The sequence below is a fragment of the Chaetodon auriga genome, chromosome 11 (genome assembly GCF_051107435.1).
Source record: "Chaetodon auriga isolate fChaAug3 chromosome 11, fChaAug3.hap1, whole genome shotgun sequence".
NCBI lineage: Eukaryota > Metazoa > Chordata > Actinopteri > Chaetodontiformes > Chaetodontidae > Chaetodon > Chaetodon auriga.
Window position 1 is genome coordinate 12,425,176 of NC_135084.1, and position 16,775 is coordinate 12,441,950.

The window sequence follows — 16,775 nt, forward strand, 5'->3', positions numbered from 1 at the left end:
AAATACATAGCCACATGCACACACACACTGTAGCTAGTTTCCAAGCAGTGTTGATCAGGCGTAGGTGACGACACAATATTGTCAACACATTATAGTTGCAGGCTATTATACCAGATCACATATTTTACAGTTTCAACCCGTATGTGTGTCATCATTCCTTCTTTCATCAGTGCTGTCTTTCAGTTCTTTTGAATTTTATTAAGACAATCTTTCAGAGGTTAAATGCAGATTGCATGCAGAGCCGAAAGTAAAATTTTTATCTCTTGTGCTGTATATAGTCTCTCATTTAATAGTAATATTTTCTGGCTGTAAATTTGATAGATCTCACTCAGCCAAATTAATTTTTGCTAATTGTGTTCTTCATTTTTACTGTTCCTCATAAACGGTGTCGTTCTCCATCTGTTTTAATTTGGTTATTAAATGATTTTCTTCCTTGTTTAGGTAATCCTGGCTTTCTGTTGGGTGTACATTCGGAAATTTCAAAGTCGTCAGGAGAGTGAAGTTGTTTCAACTATCACAGCAATATGTGCACTGGCCATTGCTTTGATAACATCTGCACTTCTACCGGTGGATATATTCCTTGTTTCATTCATGAAGTATCCCAATGGTACCTATAAGGTTAGTATCTGTTCTTGTAACGGTGCCAGTGAAATCATTCTGAGAAATGTTAATGACTTTTCCTCAGGCGGCTTTTAACTGTGCTTTGTAATTTTCTAAGAATAAGACAAAGTGGAGATTGTTTTTGTCCAATCTAAAAACTGAATGCATTTCTTGGCTCATAACGTTTTTGCCAAGTCATTTAATGCATCCGTCTATTTGAATGTTTAGCAAAGTGTGTAATGATATCTTCTTTGCTAGAGGCTGTGTGTGTATCTATATATATGGGAGTTTTTTTGTACAATTTAGTCATGGCCACCTAACGTGTACTGCACATGTTAAATCATCAGGAACATAGCCCCTCACTGACTTAATCAAACATGATTTCTCTGTCATCTCTTTATAATAAAGAAATTCAAAACAAGCAAAATGCTGTGAAAGCAAGTGGCGGCTCTTGTGCTGAAATATGACAAATGTCAACAGAAAAATGAAAAAATAAAAGTACCAGCTTCTGATGGGAAAAGATCATTTGAGCATGACTCAGCGCAGTGAGAATCATGACAGTGCAGAAACTGACAAAAATGACACAAACATTTTCCTTTAGGCTGTTTGTCTTCAAATACAATATCTGGTTTTTAATCTTTTTTTTGGCAGATTTTCACTTATTTCTCAATTGGAGAGTTCATTCTTAAAGTAAAATGCAGGGAATGCAACCTTGTGATGGACAATTTCCCACACCTGTGCTACTTGAATGAATGAATAAAAATAGATTTAGACAAAGGTCTGACAGCTATGAGTTATTCCTTTCCGTGCCTGTCAGTTGTGCATCATTCTCCGTTGATGTCTGAATTCAGTTTGTCAGACTGGATAAACAAAGCTGCCAGAGCATCGCTATAACTCACATGCTTGCTAGTTTTGACATGACCTAACCCTTTCCAGGGTCTTGGATTCATTAAGTGATGCACTGTGTTTTTTGTTTCATGCCTCTGTCAATAAACAAATAAGTGACATCATTAATGCAGTATCCAGAAAAGGCACCATACTTCCCTCTGTGCTGGTGTTGATAATCACTCTGTGTTCTATGCTTGTTGTTTTTTAATGAGCTTTAATCGAATTGATGCCTGTTTTCATCAATTATGTGACATTCCTTTTACCGTTGAACTTAAATCTAATTTTCACCATGGGCTTTTCCTTGGGCGACATCCAGGAATGGGCAGCAAACAATGAGACGAGGGGCCAGATTGAAGACACTGTGCTGTATGGATATTACAGTAAGTAATAACACCGCTCTGTGTGGGTGCACATAAACAAAAATCTTGAAATCTTAAGTGGAGAGGATTGCTGCAGAACTTAATCTTCACCTTCTGTTTGAATATTTTTATTGAGTTTAGCTGTTTCGTATCAATGACTGTGCTTTGTCATTCTCCCATGATATAACCTCTATCTCCTTTTTCAATTGATGGTAGTAGCATTTCAATCTAATAACACCTGTGGCCTGACTCACCCACACAGCTATCTTTATGGGTTTGTAGTCTAACTATGGGATTCACACTGGCTCATCTTTTCCCACAATGGTGACTCATTTTCAATGAGGCTACCTCTTTAGTAATTTGGGCTGCACGGCCTTCCTGCTCTGGAGCAGGTTTGTTTTGGGCTATCACTTGAAGACATATTAAAAGCTCATGCAATAGCTCACTGATCTTAAAACCTCCTCAGGCGTTTTTCAAAAAATGTAAAAAATATAAACAAGAGCATGCTATTCAAATGAATGAGACTAATAAAATAATGTGCTGTAATGGACAGTGGTGTTGAAATAATAGACAGTGGAAAGCACTTTTCACAGGGTAATGTTAATGGACTGACGGAACGGTGTATTTTCCATGATGATGCAATATATTGGAGATATTTAAACATTTACAGTGTTTCCTGGCGAAAAGCCCACTATGGCCATTAAAATGAATGGAATCTGTCAGATGGCAGGCAGCCTACATTAGTCAACTAAAGCTGTCAATAATAGATTAAATTTACTGTTGCATGTTAAGTATGCTGATATGTTTTTAGTTGGATGTGACTTGTGCATTAGATGGAGCACATGAAGTATTCCTATCACTATGTTACTGGTGAAACAGAAGGTGAATCGTTTTCATGACCTTCATATGAAGATTTTAGCATCATTGATATTTTGCCCACTGTGTGTTAATGATGGACAGTGATGATCAGTATTTTCACACTATTTGCAGTTTACCATGGCATTTTTTTGTAGACTCGGTCTTGTTAACCTTTTGCTTCTTGGTTCATGTGTATATAACCTTGCAATTCATTTGTATTGTAGGGTATTTATTCTTTTCTAAATATATATATTTTAATGATGTAACTTTGTGCTTACATTCATACTGTAGCTTCAGTGGTGGACCCTATTATTTTGCAGCAATGGCTTCATTTCCCCATGGGGCCCAGTAGCTTCATCACATGTTAAATATGCTGCTTTGCATATGCTAATGTTGCATGTGATTGGTTGCAAACTCGACTTCCTTCAGGGGAAGACAGTCAGGGCGGGATAGGAAAATTAGGTGTTTCCGGAGAGGTTGATGACACTGTTTATAACACCACTTAGACAGGTTTACCATAGCATCTGTGGCTATCTCAAAATCCTCTGACTGTTCTTGTTAGTTCATTGTAGGTGATTGTATAACACTTTAGTGTCGCGTTGAACACTGATTTAAAGCATCACTTTCATTGTTTATACATCGTGATTGGCAGTAGCTGCAGTCGGGTTAGATATCCTGCGTAGGTTTGCCATCTTTAGAATCAGCTAAAATACTTGCAATATTATGTTCAAAACAATGGTCACCATAATGAAAACCTAACAGCCTTAGACTTAATGTATGTGTTATGAGCATTCAGTGTTTCTCACCAAAGCACATACAGTAGCTTCCTTCACACCCATGGGCCCACCCACACAAGTGTTTTCACTTATTTTGCCTGATTAGACGTGAGGACTGTGTGGGCACGAACACACTGTGCTTGATTGACATTTGTCTGACCTTCCCATTAGTTTTGCATTAAACCTTCATCATTTTTATTGGTTCATGAAATTTTGTGGCTTCATGTACAGCAAGGGTATGGTCGCATATGCACAAATGCAGGCAAATGACCGCTGCTAATGAAAAGGTAACAATTGTAATTTTCACGTGATTAAACACTAATGAAAGCATTCTCACGAATATTATATTCCATTCCTGCCATATTCTGCCAATAGATCTGCCTTAATCTTACACACTGGACCTTTAAGGGATATAATTAATAAAAATGGGATGTACCCACAATTCAGTTCATGGCAGGATTTTCTGGACTGATAACTCTTTTATTTGCCTTCATTTTCTCTTCCACGAGTATTGTATGGCAAAACTAAGGGTTTGTTTACAACCTTTGCAGTCATCTCAGGGCTTCTGCTACTTGCTCTGTTCTACTTGGCAAAACAACACAACAACGACAACAACAACAAAGCACTGTGCACAGTATTACTTTCCAAGGCAACCACCAGCTACAACTGTTCTTGTACGTTTACCAAGCTAGCCTCACTTGTCATAATTGTCACATTTAGCTTGCATTCATTAAAATTATAACTTGTTTTTGGCTTGCTGTTGTGTCATTAGTAGGTTTGGATGGATTCTCTTGCTATGAGAGAGGGCAGGTCCAGTCCCCATGGATCACTCCATGATTCTAATATTTGTGTGTGGTTGCAATTCATGGGGATAGTGTCCAGGCTATTTGGCTGATAGATTCCTAACTCAAAGCTTCTCTACGGAAGTGTCTTCATAATTGTCATATTAAGCGATGATAATAATATGAGTTTGTTGTCTTTGAAGAGAGCAAATTTAGTCATGCCAAAGACACTAGATCACACGTTTTCTAGCAGATGCTGGCTTAAAGTGCCTGTCAGCCACACTGTTTTGTACCGTCTGTTCAGAAATACCAAATGCAAGGAAGACAAGCTGTCTCCTTGTCCAGACAGCCCAATCAAAGAAACCTCTACCACTGGTATGGTGACATCAGAAAATTGGCTTTCACAGACCAAGAAGACTGAGCAGGAATCCAGCATTCGAGGGTCCATAGAATAACAAATGTGATTTCACATGCAAGATTAGACATCTCCTTAAATGGAAATGGGATGCGTCCCGTCAGTCATTTAATTCATTTAATGGTTAAACTGCTTGAAAACCGTGTTGGAGCAGTTACACTCAAGAAATTTGTCACACATCAAAAGCAAAGCTCATATGGTTGGTTCAGAAGTTAATTTAAAAAAGTACATCTCCATCTGATTAGAAAGTGTTAAGAGTAAATTTTACGTCACAATCTAAAAGTTTCGAATCGTTTTGAGTGACTGCTAAACTACGTATTGTGGCATTCATGCTGTGCCCCCCCTTTTTCCTATTCCATGTAAATACTGTGATTATACATTGTCTGTATAGTTTGTTCATGCCATTCATTGAAAAAAAGGAAACAGTGTCTCTTTCATATGCATTTTCTCATCCAGCTGAAAAATCTTAGATATGCCAAGAATATGCATTCTAGGAGCTCGAAGAGGGATGAGAGACAAACTTGAAAGATTTTGCTACTTGCCTCAGGCATGTATACATGTGATCATAGCTCTGGGAGTGTGTGGTGCAGAATGATCTGCTTGCAAATTTGTTGTGGTGTTGTAACCTTTGGCTGTTGATAAGGAAGGTTGAGTGCTTGTAAAACCGCCTGAAATACAACAATCTGAGCCGAGCAGTTTTGATTGATATTGCGCTCAGTTCCTCAGAGCATATTTTTGGAATAAAGTCATAGTGCGTTTTAATTATTGCAAATGCATTCCAAGCTTAGATGAGCCATCATGTGAAATATGACATTTTCCTCAGGTCATTTCACTTGTTGTTATTATAATTTTTTAAGTTTTTTTTTTCTGTAATGCCAGAATGAATCTGACAGTAGGTGTTTTAGCAATATATTGTGAAATTATTACAGATTGGCTGCTGATTCTGATCAGTTTCCTTGATTATTTAGAGTTAAATACTTTGATGAAATAATAATACACCCAGACAGGGCTTTACCATTATCATTTTTGAAAGTCAATTGGGATTCCTGATACATTTTTGTGACTACAGCTCTGTAGTGAATAGAGGTTTGTGAAGATGACAGTATAAGAGGACTCTCTGCTGAACTCATACTTTGTTAAAGGCGACATTAATAAATAGGAAAATATGATAACTCAAATTTTGCCTCCATAATCTGTTTTACTATCCTGATGTTTATGCAGAAGCAGAGTCTCCTTTCTGTCTGTTTTGAGGGACATGACTTTTTTATTTGCCAGTAGATGGAGACCAAGCTCCATGTGTGTTGTATGCACAGCTTCCTTACAAATTTTCTTTAAGGCCATATTTGACAGTACTCTCCGGTTGTGTCTTCACAAATGGAATAATTACAGGGTTGACAGACAGATTTCCTGTATCGTCCACTGGAGCATGTTTTTCTCCAAGGTAGATTGATGTGTATTCTGTGTTGATCACAATTAATAAGCATGCACATGTCCAATGATGTTCAGCAACATTACTTACTTCACATTTGAAATTATTTGATGGCCTTACATTGCTGTCATTTGGTGAATTTCTGTCTGTTGCTGCCACAGAATTATGTACGTTTTGTCTGCTTACAAGTGTTTAATCAAACATATAGTTGATATTGTCAACATCTGAATCCACCTTTCTCCTGTATAATTATCCTTTGAAGTTTTCGAAGCACAGTGTTGTCATAGTGGGGTAATTATAGCGGGATAATTATAGTATAACACAATTCCATTGTTATTGCAATAGATTGTGTTTAACCAGGTTTGTATTTTTCATTTTTATTAGGAATCCAGACAATTATACAGAATCAGTGGGAGGGGATGACAGTGTGCTATTTAGTGGTTATTTTGCACCCTTTTTGTCATTAAACTGCATTTTAAAGCACTCTGTCAGTGGTGTGAAATTTCAGTGGCACAGACTCATTTCTCTTATGATGGCTAGTAACTTCAAAAGTAGGTCAAATCAATGCATTTCAGGTATGTTACAGCTCAGACAGATAAAAGCATGCATGAGTTCCAGGGTATAGTATTTGCATTAGGATGTATTTTGAGGTTGAGTAAAAACCTGAACATCAGTGATGAAGAGATAAAAGCCATATCAGAATGCAGCTGTAATGGCAAAAAATAGAAAGTTGAAATATTCTGTCAAAGTGAAATGTTACTTATTGTCCATAGAGAAAGACGCTTGTGGTTATTTACAAATTCTACACAGTGTAACATTAGATAAAACGGACCTTCAACTTGACAGAGGGGATGGATGTCTGTAAGTTAAACACCCACTTCCTTTTAGAGCCCAAATAGCTTTTTGTGATCTTTGATGAACCCTAAGTTTGAAAGCCTAGCCTTTCAATCTCCAGCCTCTGTCCATTTATACATTTCTCCAGACTGCTCAGTACTTCAAAGCAGTGGTGCATAAGACCCTTAAGCAACAGGGCAAAATACCCTTGGGCCCTTTAAATAAATCATTGGCTTTCTCTGTGCCTTTTTTAACGCCATTTGTAGAAAAGAAGCAAGAGAGGATGCAATCCTCTTGAAAATACACTGCAAGTACTTTCTTTTTGTCTCTGATTCTTGTCCACCTACATGTGCTGACTGAATTTCATTGGGAAGTGGGAGCATAGTGCTTCTTTTAAGAGCGTTCTGAAAACAATGACATATTGCAGTTTTATTTTGGAGGGCAGCTTTGTGTGAGACAGAGGGGCCTTCAGCGATAGGAACATTGTCCGGTGTGCATAAGAAACAAAGGACACTTCTCTTGCCACTTTGTGCAAAAAACCTCAACCTGTAGCTCCTCACTTCTGCCTTTTGTCTACCTTGAAATATTGACATTTAGACCATGGACAAAATTTTTAGCCTGCAGTTCCCTCTTAATGATAAATGACTCTGTTACAGGAATATACGTTAGAGTTGATCGATATGGCTGATGATGTTGGCTACTCGGACTCTAACGTATAGCTGTATACCCGTTGTTCTCCCCATGGTATCATCATTTCTTTGCCATTGAGAAAAATACAAAGATCTCAGCAATTTTATTTCATGCATTAGCTGAATTCAGCCCCATGCATGATGATAAAACACAAGTCAGCACATGTTTATTATTTGTTGTGTGTTACCCATTGAGTGCACAGAGTAACTAAGTAACTTCTCAGCCAGATTTTGCGAGCTTGTAAGTAAACATAATAAATTATTTATATTAAAACAAAACTGTGGTGCTCTCCCAAAATAATACTCCTTTTCCTTTACTCTTGTACTCTGACCAATTACAAATCCGTCAAGTTTTGCAATGACATTTGTCATTGACGTTCCAAATAAAGCTGTACTCTGCATACAGAAGGAGCCGAAAGAATCAGTTCTACAAAAAACCTCCTCCAATGTTACAGTAAATGTGCTGTATGCTGTGTTGATGGATGTTTCATTGACTGTTGGCCTGCCAGAAAGCTAAAAATAGTTCTTCCATGTCCAGCTTTTCCAGTGATCTTGTTGACAAATAATGCATAAATGTCATCACTTCATGATGAACGTCCCCATTACTGCACCTGGATCCAATAACAAGACAGGGTTTATGAAAACTTACTCTTAATGCAGTCGGCTTTCTGTTCTTACATGTATTTCATTTCACGATGCTCTCTTTCCTGATTTCTTCAAATTATTAATAGTTTTAGGAAAAACTTGAAATGCAGACAGGGTGCATAAAAAGACAGGATTGAGTCTCCTCTCTGCTCACCTTACAGCCCTAATAATACTTAAAAATATAGTGTAAAAGTCCACTATCCTCATATTTCTTTTTTCTATTTTCTATTGTATCTCCTGTCATATGGAATGTTGCAGTATGTATTCTTTGAATTTCCCATATCAGAAGTTATGGTTGTGCTCAATGGAGCTATAAAATTTGAAGTGTGTTTAGCACACACTGGTCTTCTGGCTCAGGAATCATTTAGTAATGTGTTGCATTAAGGTTGTTCCTCTATAAAGAAGTTCTTCCATATCAGCTCACTATTCATGTCCTTCAAGGCTACTCTTTGAAATTGATGTCCCCTACTTCCTGCAACAATGGACAAGGAGCCCTGTGGAGTCCATTTGTGGCTTCTTTTCAAGCAAAAACCTAGCCATTGATCTATGAAGTGGAAGAAAATGGTAAAATATGACAGCAGACTTTTTCACTTTGCAGCAGTCTATTGTGAAGCAGAAGGCAAGAAATGACAAAAACCGATCACTGGGGCCAAAATGATGTTTGATTATTCATTCTATAAGAGCCACTCAAATATTTATTTTTGTGCATCATGTCCATAACGCATAATGTGAGAGACATACTACTTGTATATTATTTCAACATAAACATGTCTTTTCAAAGATCTACATGCCTACACATCATTCGCTCATTTCAGCTTGACTTACATTTCATTTCACTTCATTTCATTTCAATCAATGAGTGTGTCAGTCCATGAAGATTTCAGTGTCCTGGACAAATGGGATGAATTCTGGTAACTTTTTATCTGATTATGGACCCTATTTTCCCATGTTTTCGTGTCCAGGTGACTAATGGAGACAACCATTTTTGAAGTTTTTACAATTTAGCACGAGCGCTGCAGCTGGCAGCCGTGAAACAGGCTGCATCCCTCCGGGTGTTCGCGCACCATCAATGGACGTCCACTAAAAGTACTTGTTTTTGCCACTGACAGGCTCAGATTGTTCCTCTAAGCATCTGACAACATTATGGGAAGGATCCCCACAGAGATACCATTTTGTTTAGCCAGAAACAGCCGTTTTATCGCTTTTGCTAAAGCCACCAGACTCCATTCACAGAAACAGTGCTTTTCTCAACATAAAATACATTCAAATGTGACAGAAACAAAACAAAACTCACCAAAACCTTCTTGATTCGTCTTACACTGTTCCAATACTCACCACCAACTCTGATAAAGTCTCAATTCACTGAATCGGAAGTGAAGCGAGAGGGCGAAAATCTGAGAAGCAGCGAGGAAAACAGCTTGAAGAGCCGGAATATTTACTAACTTATAAAATTCTAAGTTAGTAAATATAAATTAATTATATTAACCAGATATTATGATCGCAGAGGTTTAAATAGTAAAAAAAAAAAGAATTCAATAATTACTCGACTACAAGAACTCAAAAAGATATTCTAAATTAAAATATACATTCGAGTCATGTAACCCACATGCGCATCTTCATACACGTGGATGGGAAAGAAGGGATGTGAAGGTGTTGCACTTCCATAGTTGTATACAACTGTAAACATGGTTAAAAACGACAATAACATACCGTAAATATGCAGACTAATATATCCTGGACTCAGTATAGCAAATTTAAAATTGTGACATTAAGAAGCTATTACTTGAAATAATTATTTTTTTCCATCTCATCATAACTCTCTTTGACCTATAAAACTGCATTATTGAAGAATGACTAAAATAGAGTAGCAGCAGTGAGGCTCTATGCATCAGCTTGTCAAGATCTTTTGTCTTGCATGTTGGCAAACATCTGTTTACTCACACATCAGGGCAACATGGGCAGCATGTCCTTCATGCTACCTGTCAAATTAAAGTCTGACATTCACTCGTGTTTTATCACAGTTTTGACCCCCCCAAAAATGGTGCCTCCCCTGATGTTTACAGGAAATGAGAGTGCAAGCTCATAGTGTCATACCTTTCAGCACTAGTCTGCACAGACAGATATTTTCATCAGTCTCTTGAGCCCTTTGTCAGGGACAGTGTTTCTATGAGAAATCTCCCCTGGCATTTCAATTTCACATGAAATGTAATACATTTTGCCAGTCTGCAAGGGACAGGAGTCCAGGTGCTAATGCCCCTGTGGAGGGCCACAGTAAGGTGAGGACAAGGGTCTAATGTTTCTCATTAAACCATACATATGCTTGGACTGATTAAACTACTGGTACTGCTGTGACTGATAACAGTTATAATCATTGTACATTGCAACAAATAATTATTAAAACATAACAAGGTAATATATAACTCTTGCCCTCATATTGTTTCCCCAGCTGCCACTCCATTAGTAGACTGTAGTCTTTTACAGCTACTTCTACCAATCCTCCAAAATATTTTCTTTTTATGTTTTTGCTTTCACCGTGAGTAAATTGAAGGATGTACTATCTTTGAACACAATAACTAAAAAGGGTTAAGGAAGAACATTTAATTATTTAGTCCTCTGCTCTCTGTCAGGGGGATAAATGTGCTAAACTTTTATCCCCGGTCAGGCGTTCTTCTCGGTAGAAGGTCTGCTTAGAGAGTAATGGATGATCCATGGTTATGCAGTATGACCTATTCTCTCAGTATGTTAATATTCATGGTGTTATGATTAATTTTACCCATTGCCTTAACCCACAAGCATATGCCAGCGGCTGCATACTGTGCATGGCTTGCATTTATTGGCTCCTGGCATCATCCTAAACTCAGTTTGTCTGGCTGTAAATGAGTGTAAATGGATACCTCAGTGAGGCAATGAGCATGTGTTTATTGAAAGTAATGCCCTGTCACAATCACAGCTGGCAAAAAGCAAGCCAGTATAACAGTGACATTCATTGTCGGCAGCAGAGAGAGCATTTTGTGAAATATAGTCCATTCCACAGGGTACATGTTTGTACTTGCTTGAGGCCATGCAGTCTTGACTGATGCGGAATGGTTGTTTTCCACATGTACACTGAAGTCGAAGTGTGGTGCTGATGTTATTGATTAAATGGTTATCAGGAGCATATTTTCAATTTGAATTAGTTGCGTAGTTTATCATGCTATCATGGCAGGGCTCCAGGCATGCGTTTAGTTGTTCTGTGTGCTCCTAAATCTCTTATCCATTAATGGTTTAAACTCTTGAATTTAGTTTGATTTTGTTGATGTTAAATTGAGGCTTTACTCATAGATTATAAAGCACCGCTGTCATATTAAACCTTTACATATAGGGAAAAAAAGTGATGTGGCTGTGGTGAGCTGTTTGTCTTCCTGTGCATTTTTTTTTTTTTAGTTGGCATCACAATGTGATTTGTGCTAATGATTCACATTATCACCTCAAGGAGCTACTGAGCTCTGCCAACCATGTTGCTGAGCACATCTTTGTGACATGCTTTTCTTTGAGTTATTTTGGGGTTGTCTGGGCTGTCTTCACCAACATCCATTTGCTGCAGAAAGAAAAGCCCCCAGCTTGAAATAGCATCTCTCTATTTAAGTGTTTTTGCCTCACCTCCACTCCATGAATTCCTAATGTATTTGAGTGTCAGTCTTTTCTCTAAAAGCGCTTCTTGTACAGGAAGATCCAAACAAACAAGAAAGGCTTGGATCAGAGCATAGCATGTTCTTTCACCAAGGACAGGTGTGTTACATCCACTTCATAGTAGGGGTGGGCAATATGACATTATATGATGATGGTATTGTATCCCAGTATTACAAAAAGTAAAGGATTACTCGACTCAAAACAGGATTCTTTTTTAGAAAATCCAAACTATGTTACATATAGTCCTTTTGTAGTCTTACTGGCCACTCAAAGCACTTTACAACACAAGCCACCAATCAACCATGCACACACACGCATTGGTTCACTGGTGGCAGAGGCTCCATGCAAAGTGCCACCTGCTCTTGAGGAGCGATTACGATTCACACGCACACTCAAACACTGATGGCGCAGCTATCAGGAGTAATTTGGGGTTCAGTAACTTGCCCAAGGATACTTTGACATGTAGACTGCAGGGGCCAGGGATCAAACCACCAACCCTCTCTGTTATATAAGCACAACAATCAGTGTATCTGACTGAGTAAATGCATTGAGTACATTTACATACTGTAGCAGCAGACACACATGCTGAAGCGGCACACAGCAGAGGGGGCTTTCCTGTAACCACAAAACCAGCTGAGCTTTTGTTGTAGTATGAAATGTGGAGATAACGTCAGGTCTGGCGAGGCGAGATGACACAAAAAGCAAGTAAAAATAGATTTTCTCACATCCAAGCTACTACTGTGGTTATTTAACTGGCTTCAAATGAGGCTTAACGCTCACACAGTTTCTTTTGACTGTCTCTCAATATTAGATATGACAACATTGCTCCAGCGTGCAGGTCTACAGTAGATGCTACGAGCCTCATTAGGCGCAGAACGTGTTTATGCAAAATTCAACAGGCTAACCAGCAAAATAAACAGTAAAGCAGCATAAAAATGGCAAAACTTTGAAGTTGGTATCAATACATCCTTGAGCTTCATTTTTGAAGGGAATCCTGCTTTGCATTGGCCCTTAAAAGGTCCAAAGATAGAGATTAGCACACACATAACCTAGAGTTTTCCAGTTGTTGTTGTGGAAAATAGTAGTTGGAGGGTGTAACTCCACATCTGTGAGTAGGTGAGTACCTACATGTTATCGCAGCCACAGTGAAGCACATTATTTTTAATAAGCGAAAACATTTATCATGGTAATGACTGTATTTCAAAATCCATGACAGAAGTGCTTCACAAAACATATCGGGAAACCACCCACCTCCTACTTCATATGGAAGGCCACTGGCTTTAGTGAATTAAATCATTTTCTGATGCAGATTACTTTTTGCTGTTGCAGCGCTCACCATGAAAATGGGACCAGTGATTACCTGCTCTGTGACTTTGGCCCAAAGCAATATTAAAGACACCAATGGCAAATGGATAATGTGATCAAATACAAACGTCCCTGTAACTGAATCAGTTGTAACAGCACCATTCTGAGTTTACTCAGAACACAGCCAGTCATGTTATTAACTGGCTTTTACAGACAGCACTCACAATAAAGACAACACCCATAATAAAGACTGCTTTTAATTATTGGCGGCATACATATGGTTTTGGTCCACTTGCTATCCCAAGAAGAAGAATAAAAAAGCAATAAAATGAATGATTCAGCCTATGATAAATAAGTCTTGTCATCCATTATCAGACACCGTTGTAAAGCCGTTAGCTGGTTAACATTGCTTAACCAGCCTTATTACACCTCACCTTGTTAAGCTGCTCTTGCTGGAATACCAGCTGACACCTCCATCATACTGTGGAAAAGGTACTGATGGGAAAGAGACAATTGTTTGTATTTATTAGTTTATTAGTTCTTGCGCATGCCTGCTGACATTTGAATTAATAAGGAAACTTTAAGAGAACACAAATTGAAGGGCTGCCCTTTGAAATGAATAGAAAGTTTGTATGTAGTATTTCTTTTTGTGTGAAAAACTTCAGCATTACCACCTTAATGAGATGAGAAGCTAATTATATTTCTTGTAGCATATTAGCGGTTCTTATAGAGGAGTACAGTACTTTGCTTAACAAACCAATTCACTAACTTTTTCAAAGTGGGCCTTGATTGCTTAATGGACCTCTCATTAAATAGCTAACACCATTTTTCAAAACATGTCATTTATAACACCCTGCTGGGCTCATATGTCTGCTGTACTTTTCATTTATGGTAAAACTGCCTCCCTCAAGCTTTCTTACGTGTAATATCTTTTAGACTTGGACTAAAATTACCACCACAAGCACGCTTTTAACAAGAATTATTGGTTGAAAATAATTAGAAAAATTGCTCCTCAAACTCATGACCCTGTGGCCATATATGTCATTATCCAAAAGGATGAATTGTCTGGATCGCCACATTCCAAGTACAGGAGAGGAATTTGGACAGAGAAGTGAGCTACAAACTCAAAGCAATTAAAAACAATGAGCACAAAGAAAGAAAACTTTCCAGTAGGCCTTGATGGAAGCCTGAATATCAGCTGAAATTCTGACATATCTCAGGACATCAGGTTACTTTTATATCAGATGTTGTTCTGTTTCATTAAGGGCTTTCTTCCTTTAACCACCCTGGGTGTCTACTACTTTTTTCAGCCAATAGGAAATGCAACAATTAACTAATTAATCTGACAACTCTAGAGAACACCTTGTTATCACCTACAGTATGTGCGTATTGAACAGTGTGTTGTCACACTATAAAGGTGGGAAAATGAAAATTTTGGGTTTTTGGAGGAACTTAAGTGTGAGCTGTATCATTGCAAACATTTATTTATGAATGACTGAATGTAAGTTATTTAATGTTTCACTGTGGTGCCAGTATTTCTTGATAAATCAATAAGTGATCCCTGCCCTAGATTTGTCATTAGAAAGTTGAAATGGGGTCATGTTATCTTAGAAATTCCTTCCTTCATATCTAATGCTGCTAAATGGATGATAATGGAAGCTATGTCAAAACTGTTTTCTAGACACGCAAACAGTCAACAACTCATTGACAAATTTAACTTTGCACAACTTCTATTATCATTCATAAACAAACGGTGTGACTGGAAGGGAGAATTTTATTAGTCGATGACTGTGGTACAACCTGATTAGGGAAATTAAAGCATATTCTTCACAGAAGCCAGTTTTGATGTTTATTTTATATTGCCTGTAGTCTGTCAAGGGAAATTACACATCACTACAAGTGGATAAACAGGGTACATCCTACAGTAATATCAAAATTGCATGAGAGGAATAATGTTGACTGCTGACTGATTCAGGCACGCAGAAAATAAGCTATACGTCTGAATAAACATCATTAGATTTGTACTTTTCTATGTACTGCACTGCAGTGTTTCAACATTTTAGCCTCATGATACAGCACGTTTACCATAGTGTATGCTATGAAGGGGTAATGGATATTCAGGATTAGCAACATCTGGTATAAAAAGATATCTTTGGCTAATTCTTGGATTTCTGTTTTCCTTTTGTATCCATATAGCGCTTTACTCAATCATTCTGTTCTGCGTCTTCCTGTGGATCCCCTTTGTGTATTTCTACTATGAAGAAAGGGACGACGATAACGTGAACAAATGCTCGGTAAGAATGCACCTTTCTCCTTCTGCACACAGCAGCGTGGCCCGCTCAGATGCAGCGCTGAGGTATTCAAATTTCATTTTCATCATTCAGGTGCAGCTGACCAATATTTTAATGAAAAATGAATAAAAAATGCCCCGAAGTAGTTTCCGTTGAACTTCCCAGCCAGTACAGATCAATGTGAACACATGTTTTACATGACAAACAGTGAAAGCAAAAGTCCATCTTCCCAGTTTTACTTTGTTTTCCCATAAGCTTCTTCAGCTTCAGTGTTTTTATGCCCTGGTACTGAAGAAACACCATCTCATTTCAGCTGGATTTTTATAGATGAAATGACCAATGAACATGATGAACATGAACTTACAACTTAAAAGTACTTCATCAATATTATCTTTGTATAATTATATTAAATACACTTAATCTGTCCTATAACTATCAGTGTCTATAGTGTTATGCCATTTGTCCAACTGGCTTCCAAGGCCTAGTTTTGGTTTATTTTTTCTTGTATAATTATAAATTTGCAATACTGGTCATACTCAAAAATAACAAGTGCAAACTCAAAAAATCATTAAGTGGTCGTGAAAGTTAGCCTGTCGATTTATGGACCATTTTTGTATTGTCATCTTCTGTCATCATGCGCTCACAGGGTGCACATGTATGCCAAAAAGGTCACATCACGAGCACACGTGATGGAGATAAGGTCCTGTGAAAGACGAGAACACTGCTGCAAAAAGTGTAGGTTTCAGGACGTTAAAAAAATAAATTGTAGGCCACATATTGTTATCTGGAATTTGACACATATTTAAATCCCTATCTTCAGAAGTCTTTTTAATGAGTGATGTACCCAACACTAGCTATCACATTGTGTCTTCTCTCCCTTCTTTGTGTCAGTTTTGAGCTGACAGAGGCACTTTCTCTCACAGACAGGGAGGTCTTTTGTATTGTTACTTTAAAAGCACCTTGAATAGCTCTGGGAGTGACATGTTATCTCTGCCAGGTCAAACTGGATCTACGCTCACTCTATATAGCTCTCACTCACTATAGTCCTTAGCTAAACAGAGTATGACCCCCTTCCCTCACTCACAATGAATAATAATATTTCACTTCACGGCCACGATTGACCAGTTTAATTTTTGTCTTTTATTACAGCAAGTGAAAAACGCTCTGAAGTACACAGTTGGATTTGCCATTGTCTGCGTGGTGCTCCTTTTAATTGGGTAAGTTGGAGACACGGA

The 16,775-nt window shown here is 37.9% G+C and overlaps 1 protein-coding gene across 2 annotated transcripts in view; it reads left to right on the forward strand.

The window, feature by feature from the left end:
- Window positions 1-16,775, forward strand: part of lmbrd1 (LMBR1 domain containing 1) — a 56,777-nt gene that overhangs the window by 1,620 nt on the left and 38,382 nt on the right. For both annotated transcript variants that reach the window (XM_076742820.1, XM_076742821.1), the window contains exons 2-5: window positions 442-618; window positions 1,805-1,868; window positions 15,446-15,543; window positions 16,690-16,757. In XM_076742820.1, the coding sequence (XP_076598935.1) occupies window positions 442-618; window positions 1,805-1,868; window positions 15,446-15,543; window positions 16,690-16,757 (407 nt within the window). The remainder of the gene's footprint in view (window positions 1-441; window positions 619-1,804; window positions 1,869-15,445; window positions 15,544-16,689; window positions 16,758-16,775) is intronic.